Genomic DNA, 21720 nt, shown 5'->3' with positions numbered 1-21720 from the left:
TTTGTAAATTATTTCTCAATAAACCTGACTGTAAGTAAAGAAAAATGTCAGGGAAAGCCTGTGGTTGCATCATTAGAGATAGTAATGCCCAAGGCTTTTGCAGTCATGCATTTAAGAATATTTCTTGTTACTTGATGCCAACTGTAAAGGTAACAGGACGTGGACCCTGGATTATATCATCATGTCTACCTCCAGTGAACCTTCCATGCAGTGAACTCTTCCGACAGAGCACCTAAAACAACAGAGTTAGTTAGGACTGCTGTGGGCTTACAGAACAGCCTGTTTGAACTCTGCCTGCCAAGGGATACCTGTAGGGCAGAGTTTGGACTGAAACACTATGATTACGACTTTAAAAGGCTGTGGCAGTGCACCCAATCCATTTCCACCTCAGACTTCTTCAGCAGCTGCTAATACCTGCCAAAAAGAACCTGAGAATTGTGTGCAACCGACCAACACAGGCCATTTTCACGCAGAAATGCCCTCCTTCCTAAAGCTGTCAGATGCGTTCACAGAACCATCACCAGAATCAAATTATAGAACCCAACCATCACCTCCAAAATGCCCTCGTGTCCCTTTGCAGTCAATCCCTACTCAACTCCCAAGCCTTTGGCAACCACTGATCTATTTTCTGCCCCTACAGTTGTCTTTTCCAGAATTCATCACCTTCTGTCAGGACCCTTTCCTGACACCCCACGGCACATTGCCATGGCACACCATGTAGACGTGCTTGGAGTGAGATGCTGTTCTCTTTTAATCATTTTTTTCTTAATCTGCCCCACTAGGCTATAGGTCTTTTTGTTATTTATTTATTTAGAGATAGAGTTTCGCTCTTGTTGCCTAGGCTGGAGTGCCCTGGCAGGATCTCGGCTTATCGCAACCTCCGCCTCCCAGGTTCAAGGAATTCTCCTGCCTCAGCCTCCTGAGTAGCTGGGATTACAGGCATGTAACCCCTAAACCACTCCCAGCTAGGCTATGGGCCTTTAAGGATACAAACTGTCTTCTATTTCCAGGGCCTAGCACAATTTCTAACAAATTCATAGAGGTTCCGTACCTGATTCAGTTAACTAATAAATTATCATTAATAAATGGAAGACTAGTGATGACAGCCAGTGCTTACTATGCACTCCATTTGTGCCAGACACTGTGCTATACTTAACACTTGATATGTAGTAGTTACTCACAGCACCCTATGAGGTAGGTGGTGTTTTCACCCCCATTTCATGGGTAAGGAAACAGGGATAAAAAGATAAAGTCACTTGCCTACAGTCATACAGCTGGTGATTGAAGCCAGAGTAGTCTTCTTACACTTTTAAGATCTGTAAACCCTGCCTCTCATCTTCATTGCAACAATATATATTGAAAGTTACAATGCTTTTCACATTATGCCTGCAGCCCTGGCATTGCAAAGAATTTTAGAACTCCTTACCAACACTGTAGGGATTAAACAAGCAATGATCATAGCAGTCAGCTTGCCCCAGATCACCCAGTTGTTCTATAGACTAACTAAGATGGCTTTCTGGTTAAAAGCAGGGAGGGTGTTTACATTAAAACACACAAGGCCACTACTGCTTCATATTAAGTGTATAGCACAGGGTCTGACACAGATAGAATACACAGCAAGTGTTCGCTATCATCGCAAATCTTACATTTATTCATAATTTATTCGTTATTTTGGTGCTCTGTCCCAAGATCATCGCCCCTCCTGGAAAGATTTGTTATTAACTGCTCTCCCCATCTTTCTCTTTTTCAGGGTTCACTGTTTCCACTATCTCATCCCTCTTGCAAAGGAAGGGAACTATGCCATTGTGGCTAATGTGGAAAGTATGGATTATGACCCCCTGGTGGTCAAGCTCAACAAAGATATCAGTGCCATTGAAGAGGCCATGAGCGCCAGCCTCCAGCAGCACAAGTTCCAGTATATCTTCGAAGGTCAGACCCTGCTTCTGTCTCTGGGAGTTTGGGAGGAAGAAAGGATGAAGCGTTTTCCTGATTTTCTGTATTACTGAAGTTCAAGACTTGTAGAAAAGAGTTGTTTGTTTTCTTGCTTGCTTGTTTGAACTAAATCTGCAATACCTAGCTTCTTTGTGTATGACTAGGTAGACAACAATATGGCTGCCATCTGCTTCTGGTTGATAAGGAGATTTAATCCAAGATAAGGCAGATGGCTGCCTCTCTGACATGCCACTCATGAGATTTGAGAGAATGTATGGAGTGGGCCACAAATTAACTCTAAGAGGAGCTTATAAAATAAAAAGAAAACACACACACACACAATGAGGAGAGAATCCTGAAAGATCGGTCATCGGCTAAAATTATCACTGGAACAGGAAGTTTTCTCACAGAATGTATAATCATCTGCAAGGAACAGAAGCCTCTGATATTAGCAGCGATTTTTAGGAAGGGTGTGTCCGTAAATGCCTCCAAGGGGCAGGCAAGGAAGGGTGTGAGAGACAGGAAGCGCCGTCTCAAACATTACCCTTCGCAGTTTTGAAAAAATGTGATGGCACCCAAATAATTTTCCATGGTGAATTTCACCCAGAGGACCCCTGTTAGGATTTCACAGTATGCTTCCTTTGCCCATGTTTTGGTTTGTTTCTGCAAAAACTTAGATGGCAAAAGTGTCTATGTTCTCTCACAGAATTAAACTAGTATTATTTAAAAACAAGAAGGTACATTGTCCAGAGGACTGTGGCAAACTGACAATACATGACCAATGTTTGCTTTGTGAAGGTTATATTCCAGCAAATTTGGACCCTCCCAAAATCCAATCCGTAAATGTATATGAAGTTATAAAGAGATATGTTCTATTGGGGTATATCTCTCAAAGACTTTAGCCAAAAAGTATAAGTGATTAAAGGGTTAGCTGTCCGTTAACACCATGGCACTATGAGTTTGGTGACACATGTAGTATTTTCCAGCTTTAAGCTGCAGTGCCTATCTGAGAATTCACTTTTCTGTTATTGTACCAAGCTTCCTCTTTGCTCTTGACTATGGCTCCTCCCAGCCCTGCATATCAACATTTGTTTTATTCCTATTACAAAATGCATTTATTTAATATATTTATTATAATGTATTATTAGTTCTTATTCCCTACAAACAGCGTACCCCTTCGTTGCCCAGACTTGCAGACCACATTATATTGTGGCACAAAAAAAATTGTACCTAAAGTTATTGGCTTGAGAGAAGGACGCCAGAACTTGGCCTACAGAGATTTTTCATATAAATAAGTTGTCTAGCTGTAAATGTAGAATCTGCAGTTGTGTTTTTCTTTGAGGAAAAGCTTCTCTTCACTTTCAAATAGTAGTACATGCAAGTTTGTGGTCTTGAAGCAGTGTTGGCTGAGTGTAGCTGAAGCAAGGGCTGAATGCATCTCCTCCCTCTTCTACTTTCACCTTGATCAAAGGGAAACTCATTTTGAGACGTAAGGAGCAACAAACCTAAAGATGAGCCCTGCACTCTGATCTACACCTCAGAGTCTCAGGGAAGGGACTAGCCTTCAAAACAGGAAAACAGCCAATAGCAAACGGTTTGCGACTCGTCAGACCAGCTTTAGAGTTCCAAGGAAAATGTCCTGCTAGCATCCAAGAATAAGAAAGAAGGAAGAAACGTTTACTGAATTCCATTTAGAATTAAAATCCATCTTTTAAAAATAGTAACCCATATGTGTCTCATGTTGTTCTGAACCAGTGTTTCTCAACTTAATTACATGGGGTATCCTAAGGAGGACTTGTTAGTTTGCTGATGTCCTGAGCTGCCCTTTGCTAAACTTCGAAGACCATAAGACAACCCTCCAGGCATAAGAACAAACCACTTATGGGGCCCAAAAATGTCCACGGGTGTCTCACAGGAAGTCAACAGTTAATGTATGATCTGCTTTTCCTTCACCCTTTGTTTCTAATTACATTTTGTCCAATTCCTACTTCAGAAATACACCCATTGCCAGTATTAAGGTGTATTAGCATTATTGCCAATAATCTAATTTCTTATTGATTTATTTTTTACTTGGCAATGTTGAAATACATTAACATTATTGACAATATCCAGTTTCATATTGATTGTATTTATGTAGGTTCCCAATCAATTTTTGAGCCCAGAATGTCCCCCTCTGTCTTGTAGGATAGATAGGTCATTGTATATGCCTGTGTTCTTCTCTGCTGTCCAATTGTCTATAAAGAAATGCAGGGTTTCCTGGGTACTTCAATAGTTTGTAATAACCTGGCATCTTCTCTAAGGCCATGGCATGGTGGCAGTAGGTGTACATGGCAATGCTGGAGATGTGGCTATACCAGGCTTTGCTGCCAACATAAAGTCCACCCATTTGTAACCACTAGGGCAATGTAGAAATACCTTAAAATTGTCAGATCAGCAGATGCAACCATCAGAGGTATATTTTCTTTGGTCACTTAAATGTGTAGAGGATTAGAAGACAGCAATGTTGTGTGCAGGTTTCTGCAGGAATGCCTCTAATCTGTCTTCCATTTTCTCTGCACCGCACTGCGCTGACCCCTCAGGCCTGGGACACCTGATCTCCTGCATCCTCATTAATGGTGCCCAGTACTTCAGGCGCATCAGTGAGTCTGGCATCAAGAAAATGTGTAGGAACATTTTTGTTCTTCAGCAGAATTTGACCAACATCACCATGTCGCGGGAGGCCGACCTGGACTTTGCCAGGTAGGAGGGAAAATTGGGCTTAGTTTCTTGTGCCAAAGCCAAGACCTCATTGCCTGTGAAGCCATTTTTAAAAATGGACTCTTAGTGCAAAAAAAGCTTAGTTTAAAAAAAGAAAGAAAGAAGCATGGATAGATGTTCTTAGGTCCTATAGAGACGGTAATTCCACAGAACTCTGTTGAATTTTGTTTCTTTGGCGGGTAGTTTTTCCTGATGTCTCACCCAAGTTCTTCTTACTACAATATTGAATAATTTTTTTTTCTGAGTATAAAAGTGTGCATGCTCATTGCATAAAATATATAAGATAAAATACAAAGAAGAATATAAATCTTTGATCTAGAGGCTAAGATATTTGGTATATTTTCTCCTGGCTTTTTTGCATGTGCTGTGTTGTTTATATGACTTTTCACACATACTCGAGCATATGATTTCCCTTTTTCCAAAATTAGAACTATGTTAATGCAATTTTATATTAATTTAATGTTGTTTTCCCACATCAGTAATGTTTGAAAACATGATTTTTCCACATTCATTAATATGCCTTGAAAACATTACTTTTAATGATGCCTGAACAAATATTCCATAGTATAAATGAGCCATATTTATTTTTTAATCACTTGTAACTTTTTGAACATTTGAATGTTCACTTTTTTTCCTTATTGTAAATCACATGTATCGACTATATTTTTACATGAACCTACTTCTCATTTTTTCCATCTTGTTCCAATTGAAATCCATCTCTTCTTCTTGTTCTCACTGGAAGGGAAGTGAGAACTCATCACTATCCTTTCTCTTCTGTAAGTTTGCTGATCTAATTTTTTTTTTTAAGTGACAATGTCTTGCCCTTTTGCCTAGGCTGGATTGCAGTGGTATGAACATAACTCACTATAGCCTTGAATTCCTAGGCTCAAGGAATCCTCCCAAGGAGCTGGGACTAAAGGCCCACACCACCACACCTGGCTAATTTTTAAATTTTTTTTATAGAGACAGGATCTCACTATGTTGTCTAGGCAGGTCTTGAACTCCTGGCCCCAAGCAGTCCTCCTGCCCCAGCCTCCCAAAGCATGGGGATTACAGGCACAAGTCACTGCACCCAGCCTTGATCTCAATTTTTAATGTTTTTGTATAACATACTTTTTCAAAATTTGAGAGTTAATTTTTTTCTCTTCATTTGCCTTAATCCCTTAACTAGAATATCAGACCTTTGATGCTTTAATAAAAGCCTAAGCAAATAGAAGATGATAGATGATAAATATTAACATATTTATCATTGTGCTCTTTTGCTGTTTATAACTAAGTTGATTATTCTGTAAACTCCCTTATTTTCCAAAAGCCTTTATGGCTAGGAAGTCATTTGTTTTTAATAATCTCCAGTGTTCCTGCCTGAGACTTAGTATTTCTGTGTCTTTTCACTTGATTTTTTTTTGATTCCTTGAGAAGTTCAGGAAAATTGGAAACAATTCTTGAGGCATTTATGTAGATGATGAAATATTATATTACTTTAACAATTATAAAAACAAATACACTATGATATTTGTTTTAGGTATGAACCATATATGTTCAGTTTTAACCTTTCTTCCTCAATCTGTTACTCCATTTATTCCATTACTACCCTGTTTCTCTGCTTTTCTGTCCTCCTCCTTCCGTGTCTTTTCCTTTCTATTTGTGGGAAAATAAGAGAGAGAGAGTGTGTGTGTGTATGTGTGTGTGTTTTCATTAAATTCCCTGTTTTAGGCTAAATTTGGTGGAAAGCATTCCTTGGTCAGATTAGAGAAACCAGGTGTGACTGAATGCTGCATTTATTTGGTCGCTCTTATGGGGAATGATCTCATTATTGAATTAGTCTAGTCATAATAACATTGACAAGGGGAAGTTAAGAACATAAAGGCCTGAGGGATACAGAAACCCATTACTAATGCTCTAAGGAATACAAGTCCTAAATTCAATCATCCTATTTTAAATGATTTTTTTTTATTTAGCTGAAATAAGTAAATTAACACAGTTTTTGGCAGACAGTATGGGGACTGCGAAACCTGGCATCTGAATGATGCAATGCTGACTGGGCAGGATTGAAGTTGGCATCAGCAGGTCATGTGGCCATGAAGCATTTCTTCAGGAAATAACTGAGTGGCAACCATGCCATGCCTTTCAAAGTTGGATTGGTGAATTATGTCCCAGGAAGTAGGTACAAGTAGCATGTGACCACTTGGGAGATGTGCTGCTACTATTACTCTTTATTCTGACATGGGTTTTTGAAGGGAAATAGGCTAGCATAAACACATAGCACTGGATGATTCTGTTCCTCTGATCCTGCTTCGGAAGACATCTCCTTACTAAGACTATAAACTTCAAGAGGCCGAGACTCTTTTCTCAGTGCCTGTACCAAAGTAAGTGTTCATTGTATATACTGAATGAATGAACAGATATCAAATCAAGGCTAATTTTGGTGTGGATGAAGGCCTTGGATATTGACAGGTCAGTTTATGTTTAATTCCCTGAAGGTTTAAACCAGGCGGCATGGATCAGTTTTCTTATAAGCTTGTAAGAAAAAAACGTGTCTTCCTTGCAGTTCACTCTTTGTAAAACGGCATTACAAAAAGAAATAATGTAGCTCTGCTATTCATAGTCTCTTTCCCTCTCATTGTTTCTTGCTTTCATACAGACACACTTAATAGCCTGATTTTTCCCCTGTCTTGTTTTTGGTAGGGACAGATTTTGTGAAAGGGGCTCCATCAATTCTACCAAATTTGAAACTGTGTAAAATAAATATAACAGCAATACCAAAAGAGCCAGAAATAACAGACTGCAGCAGTGTGCCTCAGCATTCCTTAAGCAATGTCTAATCAAGCATGGACAGCATCTGTATTTCCAGCAAATCTCTATAGGAATGTTATCTTCTAACACAGTAATTAATCACTAGTTGCCATGTGTCAGAAAACTTATTTAACAAGAAATTGCAAAGTGTTTGTAGTTTTCTTACCTTCTCAGCCTTCCTGGCCAGTGGAAAATATAACACCTTTCTGTAATAAAGAAATGAGGGATCTGGAGCAATTCCATTGATGTTGATTCTTCTACTCCTTGTATTGTTAGGCTGTCTCTCTCTTTTCATACACACCTTTCCTCTAACTGATCTCTAATAGGAGGGTAGATCTTGGATGAGCAAACAAACTAGACACCCTATAACATTACCAGAAGTACAGAGAGCCTCTGTCCTCTGTAGTAATGATCATGTAAGCTCTCTTACAGTTTTGACCCCACTGTTAATTTTCAGAGTCAAAAAGGTACTTTATCCAGGGAAATCGGTGCTGAGTAATTAGAAAGTGGAAGGGCTTTATGAGTGTGATTTTTTAGTTCCTTTTTATCACAGATCATCTTAACTTGAGCTGTCATGCGCCTTTCTATATGTGAGTCACGGGAGCCACCTAGGAGTCCAGATGGTGGGAGCATAACAAGACAGGTCCGAACGAACGGTGGTTGGAGTCCCCAGGCTGTATCTGACAATCTTTCTGTATCTGGTTTGAGTGGCGCCATTGTTCAAAAAGAATATCCCAGAGTTTTCTTCCCAGTTCTTCCCTCTCTACCCCATTTTGTCTCTCCCTCTGCCTCTTCAGCTGTCTCTTTTTTCTCCTTTATTTCCCCTATTGCTCTACTTCCTACTTTCCTCCGTCAAGGTTTCATTGCTCCTCAATTTTTCCCCTGATTTTGGTTTTCTATGGACTGGTATGTTTCATTCTTAAATCTGCACAAGATAAGGAAATGGAAGCTAAGGTTCAGGAAGTGGTAGGGAGAACAGTCGTGACACCCAAGACAGCTTCCTCGCCTTGTTATTCCTTCATTTCTTCATTCCTTCATCAAATATTTATTGAGTGTATGTTCTCTGTAGGTCCTGGCCTCATGGAACTTGCATTTCTGTGGGGCAAGACACAAAGTAATAAATAAATATATATATAGTATTTCAGATGATAATATATGCTGTAGTTTAAAAAAAGAGACTAGGTATGGGGAGGGGACCAGAGGGTGCCAGAATATAGTGGAGGTAATCCGAAATTTTAAAGGGTTCATGGAAGTCCTTAATAAGTTGGTAACATTTCAGGAAAAACCTAAAGGAACAGTAGGAGCAAGACATGAGGCTATCTAGGGAAAGAGCATACCAGGAAAGAACATCTAAGGGTGAGGAGCCAGAGGGAGGAGCACGCTTCACATCTGAAGAACAGAGCAGAAAGGTCAGCATGGATGGAGTGAGTGAGCGGGGGAAGAGTAAGAGATGAAGTCTGACGTTTGATCTAAGGAGATGAGATCTTGAAAGTCACTGTAATGACATTGAGTTTTACTTTGCATGGGGTAGGAAGCTATAGAAGGTTTGGAGCAGAAGTGCTACAATAACGTGAATCACTCTGGCTGCAATGTTGAAATTAATGTCGCAGTTGTTAGTTGGGATGGGGAGCTTGTAGGAAGAGGCAGAAGCAGGAGGCTCTGTTGGAAACTGTGGCTATAATCTTCTAGTTAGTGGTGACTCAAAACAAGATGGCAGCGCTGGAGAGGATGAGATATGGTCAGATTAGGATATATTTTTAAAGTTGAGCTAACAGGATTTGCTGAGGAATTAGAAGTGAACCAAAGACTCCAAGGCTTTTGATCGGAACAATTAAAAGTACGAAGTTTTTATTTACTGGGATGAAAGTGAACCAGACCATAGGAGAGGGTATTGAAGTGTGTAGAGGACGGGGCCAGGGGTCAGATAGAGAGGGGATAACAAGAAATGTTAGTTTGAGATGCCTATTAGGCACCAGAATAGAGACAGAAAGGGAGCTACCTATACAACTTGGAGTTGAGAAGAGAGGAGTTTTGGAGTCATCAGCATATAGATGGAATTTAAAGCCATGAGAAAGGGTGAAAGGTGAGATCTCAGTGGGAGCACCAGTAGATTAAAAAAAGAAGCTGTTCTAGAATTAGACCTTGGGCACCCCACTGTTGAGGTGTTGGAGTGCTGGAGAATAACCAGCAGTGAAAGTTGAGGAGCCAGCCAACAGAATAGGAAGGTAGCTAAGAGAGGATATTGTCCCAGAAGTCAAGGGAAGTGTTTTAAGGAGTGTGTCTTCATCTGTGTCAAATGTTGCTGATAGGTTAAATTCATTCAAGACAGAGAACTGGCGACTGGTGGGCTTGATAAGAGGCCTCAAATGTTATGGCTTGCATTCCTTTATCTTTCGTATACAACTTACCTAAAATAGGAATAAGCTTCAAACGTATATATTTGGGAATAAGCTCCTCACTCCTCAAGTCTATGGTAGGATGTGATCAGGACAAAACAAAAATGCAATTAGAATATTTTTAGCTTACTAAAAGCCCAAATTGGCAGCCTCTCTTTTCTCCAGGTCAGTATCAACATGCATAAATCATGTTGACAGTATGTCTATGTGCCCTTGACATGATGTGATGAAAATGGCACTTTACCAAACATATTACCTCAATCTAGTCATGAAAAAGACATCAGAAAGATTCCAATAGTCCGTAAAATACCTGATCAGTACTCATAGAAACTTTCAAAGCCATCAGAAACAAGGAAAGTCTGAAAAACTCTCACAGGCAACAGGAGCCTAAGAGACATGACGACTAAAATGCACTGTGACCTCCTGGATGGGGCCCTGGAACAGAAATAACATTAGGTAAAAACTACGAGGCCCTGAATGAATGAACTATAGATTTGAGTTAAAATAATTGTTCATATTGGTTCATTCATTGTAACAAATGTACCATACTAATATAAGATGTTAATGATATGGAAACTGGATACAAATTATATGTGAACTCTGTATTATCATCTCAGTTTTTCTGTGAATCCAAAACTATTCTAAAAAATAAAGTCTATTAATAAAAATATTAGGCAGAGTATTTCAGAGGACACTTATCCAATGAAGATATACAGGGGGCTAATTCATGTTGAACCTGAAAAGATGCCCAAATTCATTTGTCATTAAGGAAAGGCAAATCAAAACCACAATGAGACACCACTCTATGCCCATGAGGATTGCTATAATAATTTAAAAAAAAAAAAAAAAAACAGACAATGAAAATGTTGGCATGCATATGGAGAAACTAGAACCCTCCTTTGCTGCTGGTAGAAATGTAAAATGGCACAGCTGCTTTGGAAAACAGTGTATCATTTCCTCAAAAAGTTAAACATAAGAGTTATCGTATAACCCAGGAATTTCACTCCTAGGGATATACACAGATAAATGAAAACATATATGTGTACAAAAATATGTACACAAATGTTCAGAGCAAGCATTATCTATAATAGCCAAAAAGTATAAATAACCCAGCTATCGATCAACGGATGGATGAATAGAATGTAGTATATCCATACGGTAGACTTCTTTTGGCCACAGAAATACATGATGTGCTGAATCTCGAAATATTATGTTAAATTTAAGAAGCTATTAACAAAAAACATTTTTTCGTATGGTACTATTCATATGAAATGTTCAAAACAGGCAGATTTATAGAGAGAGATTAGTGGGGGTTGAAAGGAAATAGGGAAATGGATAGAGGAGTCTTTAGGGGTGATGAAAATGTGCCAAACTAGATTGTGCTGATGATTATACAGCCCTGTGCCTATTCTAAAAGTCCTTCAGTTGTACCCTGTAAATGTGAAAATTATATGGGATGTGAATTATATCTAGAAGCTGTTTAACAAAAAAAGATGTTGAGGTATAAGACTTTAAAAATTAAACTATTTGTCATAGGAAATGAAGAACCCAAGTTTTATCCTCTCATTAATGGGGAAATTTTTAAAAGAAAATATTTGGCTCATTTTTTAGTTTCCCTAATCCATCCTGAGATGTAGAAGATAAAGGAAGAATTTTTGGAGAAGGAGGTGATGCTTCACGGTAGTCTTGATAGGAATTATCCAGAATAGGGAGAAAGTCGTTTGGAAGAGAAAGGGTAGTTCAGGGGACTGGAGAGATGTTCAAGGAAGGAGGTTGTGAAAAATGAGACCTGAGTCGTCATCAGGGCTGAAGTCAGAGCTGGCTTAGGATAAGCCAAAAATGCCACCTTGTTAAGGCCTTGCAATTTCTTTTCTTTTTTCTTTTTTTATTTTTTTTATTTTTGAGACGGAGTCTCGCTCTGTTGCCCAGGCTGGAGTGCAATGGCGCGATCTTCACTCACTGTAACCTCTGCCTCCCAGATTCAAGCGATTCCCCTGCCTCAGCCTCCCCAGGAGCTGGGACTACAGGTGCGCACCACCATGCCCAGCCAATTTTTTATATTTGGTAGAGATAGGGTTTCGCCATGTTGGCCAGGATGTTCTCAATCTCCTGACTTCATGATCGACCCACTTCAGCCTCCCAAAGTGCTGGGATTATAGGCGTGAGCCACCGTGCCCAGCCCTCTCCTGCAATTTCAAAACACACCTTCCTCCCCCATTAGCACTCCCTATTCTCCTTACCATGATTTTAAAAATCATGTATCTGATGTATTTTATATTTACTTATTTGTTCCTCATCTGTCAACCCTGAATGGAATGTAAGCTCCATAGGCAGGGACTCTTTTTTTGTTCACTGCTGTAGCCCCAGGGCCTAAACCAATACCTGCCATATAGTAGATATTCCATAAATACTTGTGGGATGTTAAAGTTATTTAGGCTTTATTCTGTAAGTAACTGAAGGATTTTAAGCAGAGGGATGAGATGGTCAGATTTATATTCTAAGTATGTCATTTCAGCAGCAGTATAGGACTTGGATTTGAGGAAGCTAATACTGGAGGCCCTGCCAATCAATTGGAAGGTGATTGCTAAGAAAGTGACATGTAGGGCTTCAGCTATATCAGTACTTGGCAATGGGTGGATGGGGGATGGTGGGGACATATTTGAGAAGTGTGAAGGAGCTAAAATTGGCAGGTCTTATAGAGTGATTGAATAGTGAGGGTATAGGGAGGGAGTCAAGGATGACTCTCCAATTTCTAACGTGAGTGTCTAGCCAGATCATACCACCATCAAGTAAGATAAGGGTACAGGAGGAGAGCGGAGTAGGTTTGATGGAGGGACGATCATCAGTGACTGTGGTGAGTGTAAGATGCCTGTGGGACTTCCAAGTGGAGACATCTCACCTGCAACTGGATATGTAAACTGGAAGCTTGAGGGAGAGGCCGGCATTGAACAGATACGGGGAATCATCAGCATGGAGCTGTTTAAAACCATTAACAGGGATCAACACTGTAGGTGGAGAGCAATCCCCTGGGGAAGACCCAAAGTAAAGGGGATGAGAAGGAAGAGGAGTCCCTGAAGAAGATAGGGAAGGAATGGTCTCATAGGACAAGGGCAGAACCCAAGTCATGAAGACCAACGAGAGTGTGTGATCACATAGCTACCTGCACAGAAATGCTACTTTCCCTATAAATTGATAGCGCATCCTTCTTCCCAATAAATGGAAGAATTTTCTCACATAAACTTCCCCAACTCTTGGAATTAAACTGTCCAGATTCTTTCCTCAAGTGACAGAGTGACAAAGCCAGCCTAGCAACTAAACATGCAGACCCCTGCTTTATCCTTGACCTTGTACCTTCACAAAGGCCAGGAATGATCTCTGGCATGGCTGAGAATGCTGAATTCCTCCCAGGAGAACCGTTTACATAAACTTATTTCCTACAAACCTATCGCAGCAGGAACATTACTTTTGTTTTCTGCAGGAAAGGTTGTGAGTTTTCCTATCTGGAATGAACAAGGTGTAGTTTGATAGAAGAGGATTAGCAATGATATGCTGCCACCTACTGGAAACGCCCACAGGCAGCCAGACTGAGAATGTCTGTGGTCTAAATCTCCCCTTACTTACGCTTCTGAATTAAGAGTGGGTACTGCCCCGAAGCAGACTTCACAGGTGACTTGGCTTGAAAATATGAAATGTCCCACCTATTAAATAAAAATGTATCTGGCTGCTTTGCTAGAAAAACAATTTTGTTTCTGAGAAAGAAGTACAATATTTTTCACATCCTCTTCTCTGTTTGCTTTTCCCAGCTTTATTCTGCCATTGGTCTTGTGTGTCTTCCCAATTCTAGGGGCGCCTATCCCTTTCCCAAGATTTACCTTTAATACTCCAAACTTTTGACTCAAGATTATTAGAGTCATGTAGATTTGGGATTAATTTTGTAGAAGAGAATAGTCTGCTGCCAAAAATTTCTTTTTTTTAATGATGATGCCCCTTAAAATGCTGTTATATCTCTTTAAATTAATAGTGATAAAAAGCTAGCCCTGATTTTCCTAGGAGCCAGAGTAAATTGGGAAATATGATGGTTTACATGGCAGCTGCTGCTGCCTGATAGAAGGAAAGATGCCAGCTGACAAAATTCAGTAATAAAATCTTGTATGGCCTGATTTGATGGAATTTCCTAAAGATCTTTATGTAAATAGACTTTAAAAATATTATATCTCTTTAATTCAACCTTCATGTGACCTTGCAATTCCATTTCTTACCATGGAGCTTTTTTCTGATCTCCCTTTTTTTTTAACACTTACAGTAGGTCCCATGCATTGTAACAATTAATTGATCCCTAATTAATTGTTTAATTAGGACTCTTTGAATGCAGGTGAGCATGCCTTACTGGTCTGCATATCCTTCACAGAGCACTTCAGAGCAATAAATACTTCTAAGCCTCTCAAAAGAAAACGCTCTCAGTAACTAATGTTTGACTCCGCATAAACATATCTCATGTGTGAGGCTTTGATTAAGTAGGATTTCTTTTGATTATGCTCAATTAGTGTCACCATATTTTGTATATATATATATATTGTCAATGTGTAATTGAGGGTTCCCCAAGATTGCCAGCAGACAGTGACAGTCTTCCCTTTGTAGCACATGTGCTGGAATTGGAATGATTCAGAGATTAGCATAGATAGCGGGTATTATTTTTTATCCAATAAAGATCCCAAGGAACAGAAATAAGAAGTGACTTGTCCAAAATCTCTCATCAAATCGTGCTGTTTATATATCCTTCGATACCTTTGTATTCCTCTTAGTTAATAAATTAAATTAACCCACCCAGGGAGGCTATTTTTCTGCCAGGGAAGGGTTGCATCTTGCTGAAAAGATATTAAGCTTGTTCTGTGACTGAAGCCCAAGAATGATCATTTACCGACTCTATTAGAATTCTCACTGAAAAATTTGAGGCTGGAAGCTGACCTTTCTTGTTTTCTAAATAAAGATGTAGTGTTTAAATTTTGATGCTTAAAAGTAAGGAACTGGTACAATCGCTGTTGTGAAAACAGAGCTACAGTCCCTTGCAAAATGTATCAAGGCCAGACTTTCTATCCTGCCCTTCCCTTTACCTGCTTTATCATATACAGAAAGAAAGCCCTTCTCTTCATTCCCACCTCCTGCTTTGCTGAACACCCTTTGCTGATTCAAAGAGAACAAGAGCAGAGTACTGAAGGGAGGTCACATGGCCACAGTGAACTCTGTGGCCAGCACTCAGCTCAAGGACCTTTTGTTATCTGAAACCTTCTCCAGTGTGCCTGACCCATATTAGTTGCTCTTTTTATAATCCATTTTTTCTTTTGATTTTCTATACTCTAAAATTAATACCTCATTATGTGCTATATTGCCCTTCATTTGTTCCCATCTTTTAATATTTTATTCCTCTAATTTTTATTAGCATGTCCTCTCTCTACTGAATTATAAAGTTCTCATGACTAGTTACCATGATTTTGTTTGTTTGGTTTGGTTTCTGGGTGTTTTTTCCCCTTTCGCTTCTCTGTAATAGACTAATTGTCAGCAATCTAAAGTATTTATGAAAGTAATTTGGGTTTTAACATGTTTGATATGTATGACTTTTGATATATGTTTTAGAGAACATCCATAGCTAAATACAAATAGGTTATCAAGAAATAGCTTTTGTACTTATAGGTACCTATTAGGTATACAGACCTTTAACTTTTTAGACTACTTTCTCTGAAACAAGGAAAGCACCTGGGAGACATGTGATTTTTTTTTTTTTTACAAACCATCCTAGAGGCCTGTATTGGTGACTTTCTCTCAGTGATGCTGCTGCTGATGATGATGACGTATTACCATTATGAGTAATTATAATTACTAACACATAATGATCTCAGCACATGACATGAACTTCAGTAAATGCTTTACCTACATTGGTTCACTGAATGTCCCTGAAACTCTATGAGTAACTATTGCTGCAAATAGATGAAAAAACTAAAGCTTAAGGAGGCTAAGTAAATTCCCAGTTTACATAAGAAGAGAGGCAAGATTCAAACGTAGGTCAATCCAACCCCAAAGTCTATGTATGCTCTGAACTAGGTGAAGTAAGGCTACCATTTTGGTCAATGATGGGTCTCCCTTTTGCTTTGTTGTATTAAAATATGATTTTATTTTTCAGTTAGTCTCTTAGCTATCATTTTCTTTTCCTTTATTTTCTCGGGTTGGGTGTCTTTCCCCCTTGATTTCCACTGAGCTCTGATTGCTGTTTTTAATCAGCTTTAATGGGCAGCTTGACTGCAGAAGGGTCTGCAGACTCTTCCTACCTTGGTAGGTGTTATGGGGTTGGTTTTGCTCAGCCATCAGGTGTTCATACTGCCTGTGGGTCTTCTGCTGGCCTTCCAAACAACTGTCCTGGAGGAATAGCGCTTAAACCCAAGACTACTCTCTCAGAACCTCACCACAAATTATCACATCGTCCACGGCACTGAGCAACCCTAGCATTAATCCAAATGCATACACCTGTGCTTTTAAGACAATAAGCAGCTAAACTAAGTGCTTCACAAAGACTAGGAGGTATAAGAATGTCCTGATCAACTATAGGGTCTCTTGCAGGGAAATTGTTTTAAATGGAAACTCTTTGTCACCATCCCTAAAAAATTCTGATTTAGAAGACTGAAGGTAGGGCTTGGGCATCTGCAGTTTAACAAGTGCTCAGGAGATCATCGTGCAGAAGTATTGACCTGACCTCATGTTCTTTGAGATTCACGCAGTATCCAGGCCGCTGTCTTTCAGCCTCGTGTTTCTCGTTTAGTCCCCCTTGCTCTCTCTATTTTTTCTTTTTTCTGAAACGGAGCCTCACGCTGTCACCCAGGCTGAAGAGCAGTGGTGCAATCTCGGCTCACTGCAACCTCTGCCTCCTGATTTCAGGCGATTCTCCTGCCTCAGCCTCCCAAGTAGCTGGGATTACAGGCACATGCCACCACACTGGCTAATTTTTTGTACTTTTAGAAGAGACAGAGTTTCACTGTGTTAGCCAGGATGATCTCAATCTCCTGACCTCGTGATTTGCCCACCTCAGCCTCCCAAAGTGCTGGGATTACAGGCGTGAGCTACTGTGCCTGGCTGTCCCCCTTACTCTTTTATCTCGTACTGCAAGCAGTGAAAGTAAAAATAACCTTGAAAGCAGTTTTCTAGATAATCTTAAATTATCATTGAAATGACCCACAAGGTAGTCACCATTATTATTCTCAGTTTACATGTATAGAAACTGAGGCAGAGTCAGGTTGTATTCTTGGAAGTTTGGGAGTAAACTAAATTGCATTTCATTCACCTAGTAGTTGGCTAATAAATTCAACCTTTAATTGTTGCACGAATTTGAGTCACTTCAGCTCTCTTGGCTGAAGTTTCTTCATCTGTAGGATAAAGGGTTTGTACCTATAATGCCAGCACTTTGGGAGGCTGAGGCAGGTGGATCACTTGAGGTCAGGAGTCTGAGACCAGCCTGGCCAACATGGTGAAACCCTGTGTCTACTAAAAATATAAAAATTTAGCCAGGTGTGGTGGCACGTGCCTGTAGTCCCAGCTACTCAGGAAGCTGAAGCAGGAGAATCACTTGAACCTGGGAGGCGGAGACTGCAGTGAGCGGAGATCATGCCACTGCTCTCCAGCTTAGGCAACAGAGCAAGACTGTCTCAAAAAAAAAAAAAAATTGAAGGGTTTGATTAGAAGATAAATTATAATGTCTCTTGCAGATTGTACTTGCCTAGAGTTTCATGATACAGAGCCAGAGAGGGGTTCAAGAGACCTAGAGACCTGCCTCGACTCCTAGCTCTCAAAGGAGACTATCACAGGAAAGGTATTTAAGAGGAAGGAAATTAGCTCCCATCCAGTTCCATAAAGATACTGTGAAGATTTCTGAGATACAGTATGTAACAGGCATTTTAATATTCGTTGACTGGACAAACTAATGCATGTGTGTATGGATGAATGAATGAGGAAGGAAATACTGTAAGCTGCTTTCTTTTCATAGTCAAGAGTATGCTTATAGCATTTGCTCACCACACATACAGGAGAGTGAAACAGAGGTAGACACTGGCTACTGCTTTTGCATGACCTATAAAGGTCTTATAAGGCTCTGAACAGTAATTCAAAAAATAAACATGTAGGTGCTCAAAAACATAAATGTCACATCTGCTTTAGCTCTTCATCTCCTTTGCTGTGCTGTGGTTTTCCAATTGATGGAAAGGTTTTATTCAGATCAGCCATTTCACTTTTTCCTGGAGGCATTCTTAATCACCGAGTTCTAACCTTTAACGATATAGACTTTGGTTGCCGTGTAACGATTTCCATTGCCTGGCATCTACATGTTTAAATTCCTCCAAAGAATTGTACACCTTCTATTTTTCTCAGTTGTAGATGGAGTCAAACCAGAAAAAAACAAGTGGAGTAGGAGAGGCCAGCTCTTGATTGACTTCTCTCTCTTGACACACACAGTCAGGGGAAGGAACGGATCAATGGCCTCAACTTTTCAGCAGGCATTACGGCTGCATCTCATTCTCCTTCAGGCAATCTGTTTCACAGAGACGCTGATTAAACATTTTTTGGTATTGGGGACCGAAAGAGAGAGGGAGAGTTTGGGGATTTTTAGTGGCTAGAGCCTTTTATTGACAACATTAAAGGCTTCATGATATATTTGACCAGAAATTAATTACAGCCCAGTTCTGCATTTCTCCCTTAGGTGACAGTCTTCTGTTGATGTGTGCCGCCGTGAAAGTAAGAATAGGTTTCAAATGTTTGTGAAAAACAAAGTAATTACTTGCTGTGGTAAATCCGTCATTTGAAGCTTCAGCTTCTCCCTGTTCCTTGTGTGTGGCAGTCTCTGTTTCTTTTGTTAACTTTAATTATATAGCATATGAGAATTTTTATGTTTCGGTTTTCAGGAATTTTGCTTTTTTCATTTCTTGGTGCATAGTTCTCCAGGGACATAAGTATTGAAATGATAGTGACACATAACCAGCATTTGAACAAGGGAAGCATATGTGTGCGAGGAAGCTGATTGCTTTAGTTGTTTCGTAGCTATTGGCTATCAGCTATTTGCCAGTTCCTCTGATGGGCCTTAAATATTTTACTGTTTGTTGTACAGAGGGGAAGAATTGGCTTTCAGGCATTTTAAAGCCCCTTCTACCAATAGCGCACATTTACATTATGGGCCCTCAAGCCAAAGAGTCTGTAATAGCTCTTTCCCCTTTTTTAAATTTAAAAAAAAAAAAAAATTGTTTTTTTCTAATAAAAGCTGTAGGTCCTTGCCTGGGGTTCTTGCTTTCCAATAAGATCTGTAAAGATCTACTTGGATAATACCAACCTCTGTGTTGACTGACCTGGACAAAAAGAGAGAAATTTCCTTTTGGCAGCTATCTTAACAGGGATCCTTGCCCAGGCAGATAAAACAGTGAGGCCTGTATGCTGGCCAGCATGACATATTATCACGCATCAATTTCCTTCTTCTGCACTAAGGCTAGCTCAATGCTCAAAATATGAACTGTTGATGTGTATTTTCAACTCAAGTAATTCATGTTTATATAATTTTTCTATTCTAATTTCTCTTGTTCATTACTGATCAGTAAAGTATCGTGGTCCTAATTTCAAAGGTTTGCTTAATTTCCCATACCAAGATGGGAAACCCTCTTAAAACAATGTTTTCCTCTTTTCAGTGTTAACCTCTTTCTTTGAACTATTGTTTATATTTAGAACCAAACATAAGAACAGTAAGAACTGGTTATCAGTAATTCCTCTGTATGGAAAATTGTGCTCACTAGGACTCTGTGCTTTTACATTACAATGATAATTGGGATCCATGACGTTTGTCTGAGTCTAGAGTATCCCATCCATTACCAAAGAAGAATACTACTACAATTTAGTATAGTTAGCATTATATATATTTTACTGTATTCTGTCTTTGAAAAACTGGTGACTCAGTATATCTGAGAATAAGCAAGAATATCTGATTAAAAATAACCCCTCATTTTCTTTTCATACTGCATCACAGAATTTTTATATCTCTACAACTGTCATAGCATTTCATTTCTTCCATGAGACTAGGTAGTAATGACAAACTGCTGAAAAGACTTTTATATTACTTTATTATTTTTAATATTGTTAATAACTACTATCAATTGAGTACTTTCTTTGTATAACTTATGTGATTTACACACATTATCTTATTTAATTTTTATACTAATCTAGTAAGTTTACAAATTAACATTTTCATTTTGCAAATGGAAAAATTCAGCCTCTGAAGGATTAAGTAACCCGGGGTCTACACTGTAGTCAATGACAAGACCACGGTTCAAAGTCAGGTCTATCTGCAGTTCAGCCACTGCGCTATACAGCTTATGACAAAGTAATATATTAGTATTTCAGGAAAATGTACCACAGCCTCAACGTTTTTCATGACTGTATTGCATGGTATTCCTAGTCAAAAGAACCTAAAGGAGGAATGGGAGCATTTTGTCTTCCCTGAGAGGAAGTGAAAGGAGATGTTGTATAGTAGACCTGCAGGGATAAACCAGAGAAAACCCAAGAAAATGATGAGGGAGGCTTTTAGCACAGCACCTAAGGCGTGTCTCGGAATGACCACAGTCATTGAGGGACCCAGCGCAGGCATGAAGGGGTTTAAGACCTCAGAGAGACCTGGCGTGGCAGCAGCATCAGGGGTGCCCAAATCCAGGAGGAAGGCTGGACCACACCTTGCAGGGAGAATGAATCCATCAGGTACAAACCTCAATTCCCACAGTATCAGTAGAACTCCTACCTAGGTGGTACCACAATGACTGATGAAAGTGTCTTAAAATAGCTCTTAAGAAGTAAGTATGTTTTTTCTAAGTTAGTTTAAAATATTCACAAAGGAGGAGAAATCAAGAAACTCTGTCTTTTATTATTTCAACAGAAAATCCAGTCATGTCAGAAGAAAAAACGTAGTGATATATTATTGACACTTGCCTTTTCGGCTATCCCAGCTCTAAAATCTATGTTTAAGGAATTCCCCGCAACCTGGTCTTGGAGTGGAACAAAGTCCGTCTTCCATTATAAACATTTTAAAAACCCAGGCTTGCTTACCGTGTGGGGAACAACCTAGGCTGCACCAATCAGATGTACCTACTCCGAACTCTGATCAGGGAGCTAAGGACTCCTAGCTCGGGGGTGACGGAGAACCACATAAGGCTATGTCAGCAGCAGTGGCAACTTCTGGTTACCTAAGTTGGCAGCAGTAGTAGTGGCAGTGGTATGGCAACATCCACTTCTGCTGGCAGCAGAGCAAGACCTGGTGTTCTGTGTTTAGCTGCAGCTGTGGTGGTATCTTCACAAAACTATCTTTGGGAGTGATTCTGGAGAGATTTTGGCCACAATCCCAGCTGCTGTCTAGCTTTGTTTATTCCTGCTCACTTTCCAAGTCTCATTCTGCAACCTTCCTGGCTCATCTTGGAGTTGCCCAGTATCCTTTAAATAATTCCTTCTCTGCAACTTTGAACCCTGATTGTTACATACATATATTTTTAGTAAAATCTAGTAATAAGCATTCATCTTAGCTTTTAATTCTGGCAATCCACAGTAAAGTTTGGAGTCTTATATTATTATTACTATTGAAGTTTCAACTCACATTGTATCACTTTATCTTAGTAACTACTTAACAAACTTAAATACCTATCAAGGATTTTTATTTTTTAAAGAAAAAGCAAAATTGACTAGATTGCATGCCCCGAAGCTTAGCTCCCCATATCTGGGAAAAGTTAGTTATTGGATCCACATATTTGTTTCCAATAAACCACCCCAAAGCACAGTGCCAAAA

General features: G+C 39.5%; 1 protein-coding gene across 2 annotated transcripts in view; it reads left to right on the top strand.

The window, feature by feature from the left end:
• EXOC4 (exocyst complex component 4) overlaps positions 1–21720 on the top strand; it is an 805456-nt gene that overhangs the window by 744656 nt on the left and 39080 nt on the right. For both annotated transcript variants that reach the window (XM_032275643.1, XM_032275644.1), the window contains exons 16-17: positions 1751–1929; positions 4512–4671. In XM_032275643.1, the coding sequence (XP_032131534.1) occupies positions 1751–1929; positions 4512–4671 (339 nt within the window). The remainder of the gene's footprint in view (positions 1–1750; positions 1930–4511; positions 4672–21720) is intronic.

The sequence above is a fragment of the Sapajus apella genome, unplaced genomic scaffold, assembly GCF_009761245.1.
Source record: "Sapajus apella isolate SASKATOON/1434 unplaced genomic scaffold, GSC_monkey_1.0 scaffold7, whole genome shotgun sequence".
In the NCBI taxonomy this organism is placed as follows: Eukaryota; Metazoa; Chordata; class Mammalia; order Primates; family Cebidae; genus Sapajus; species Sapajus apella.
This window is presented reverse-complemented; position numbering and strand designations above follow the sequence as displayed.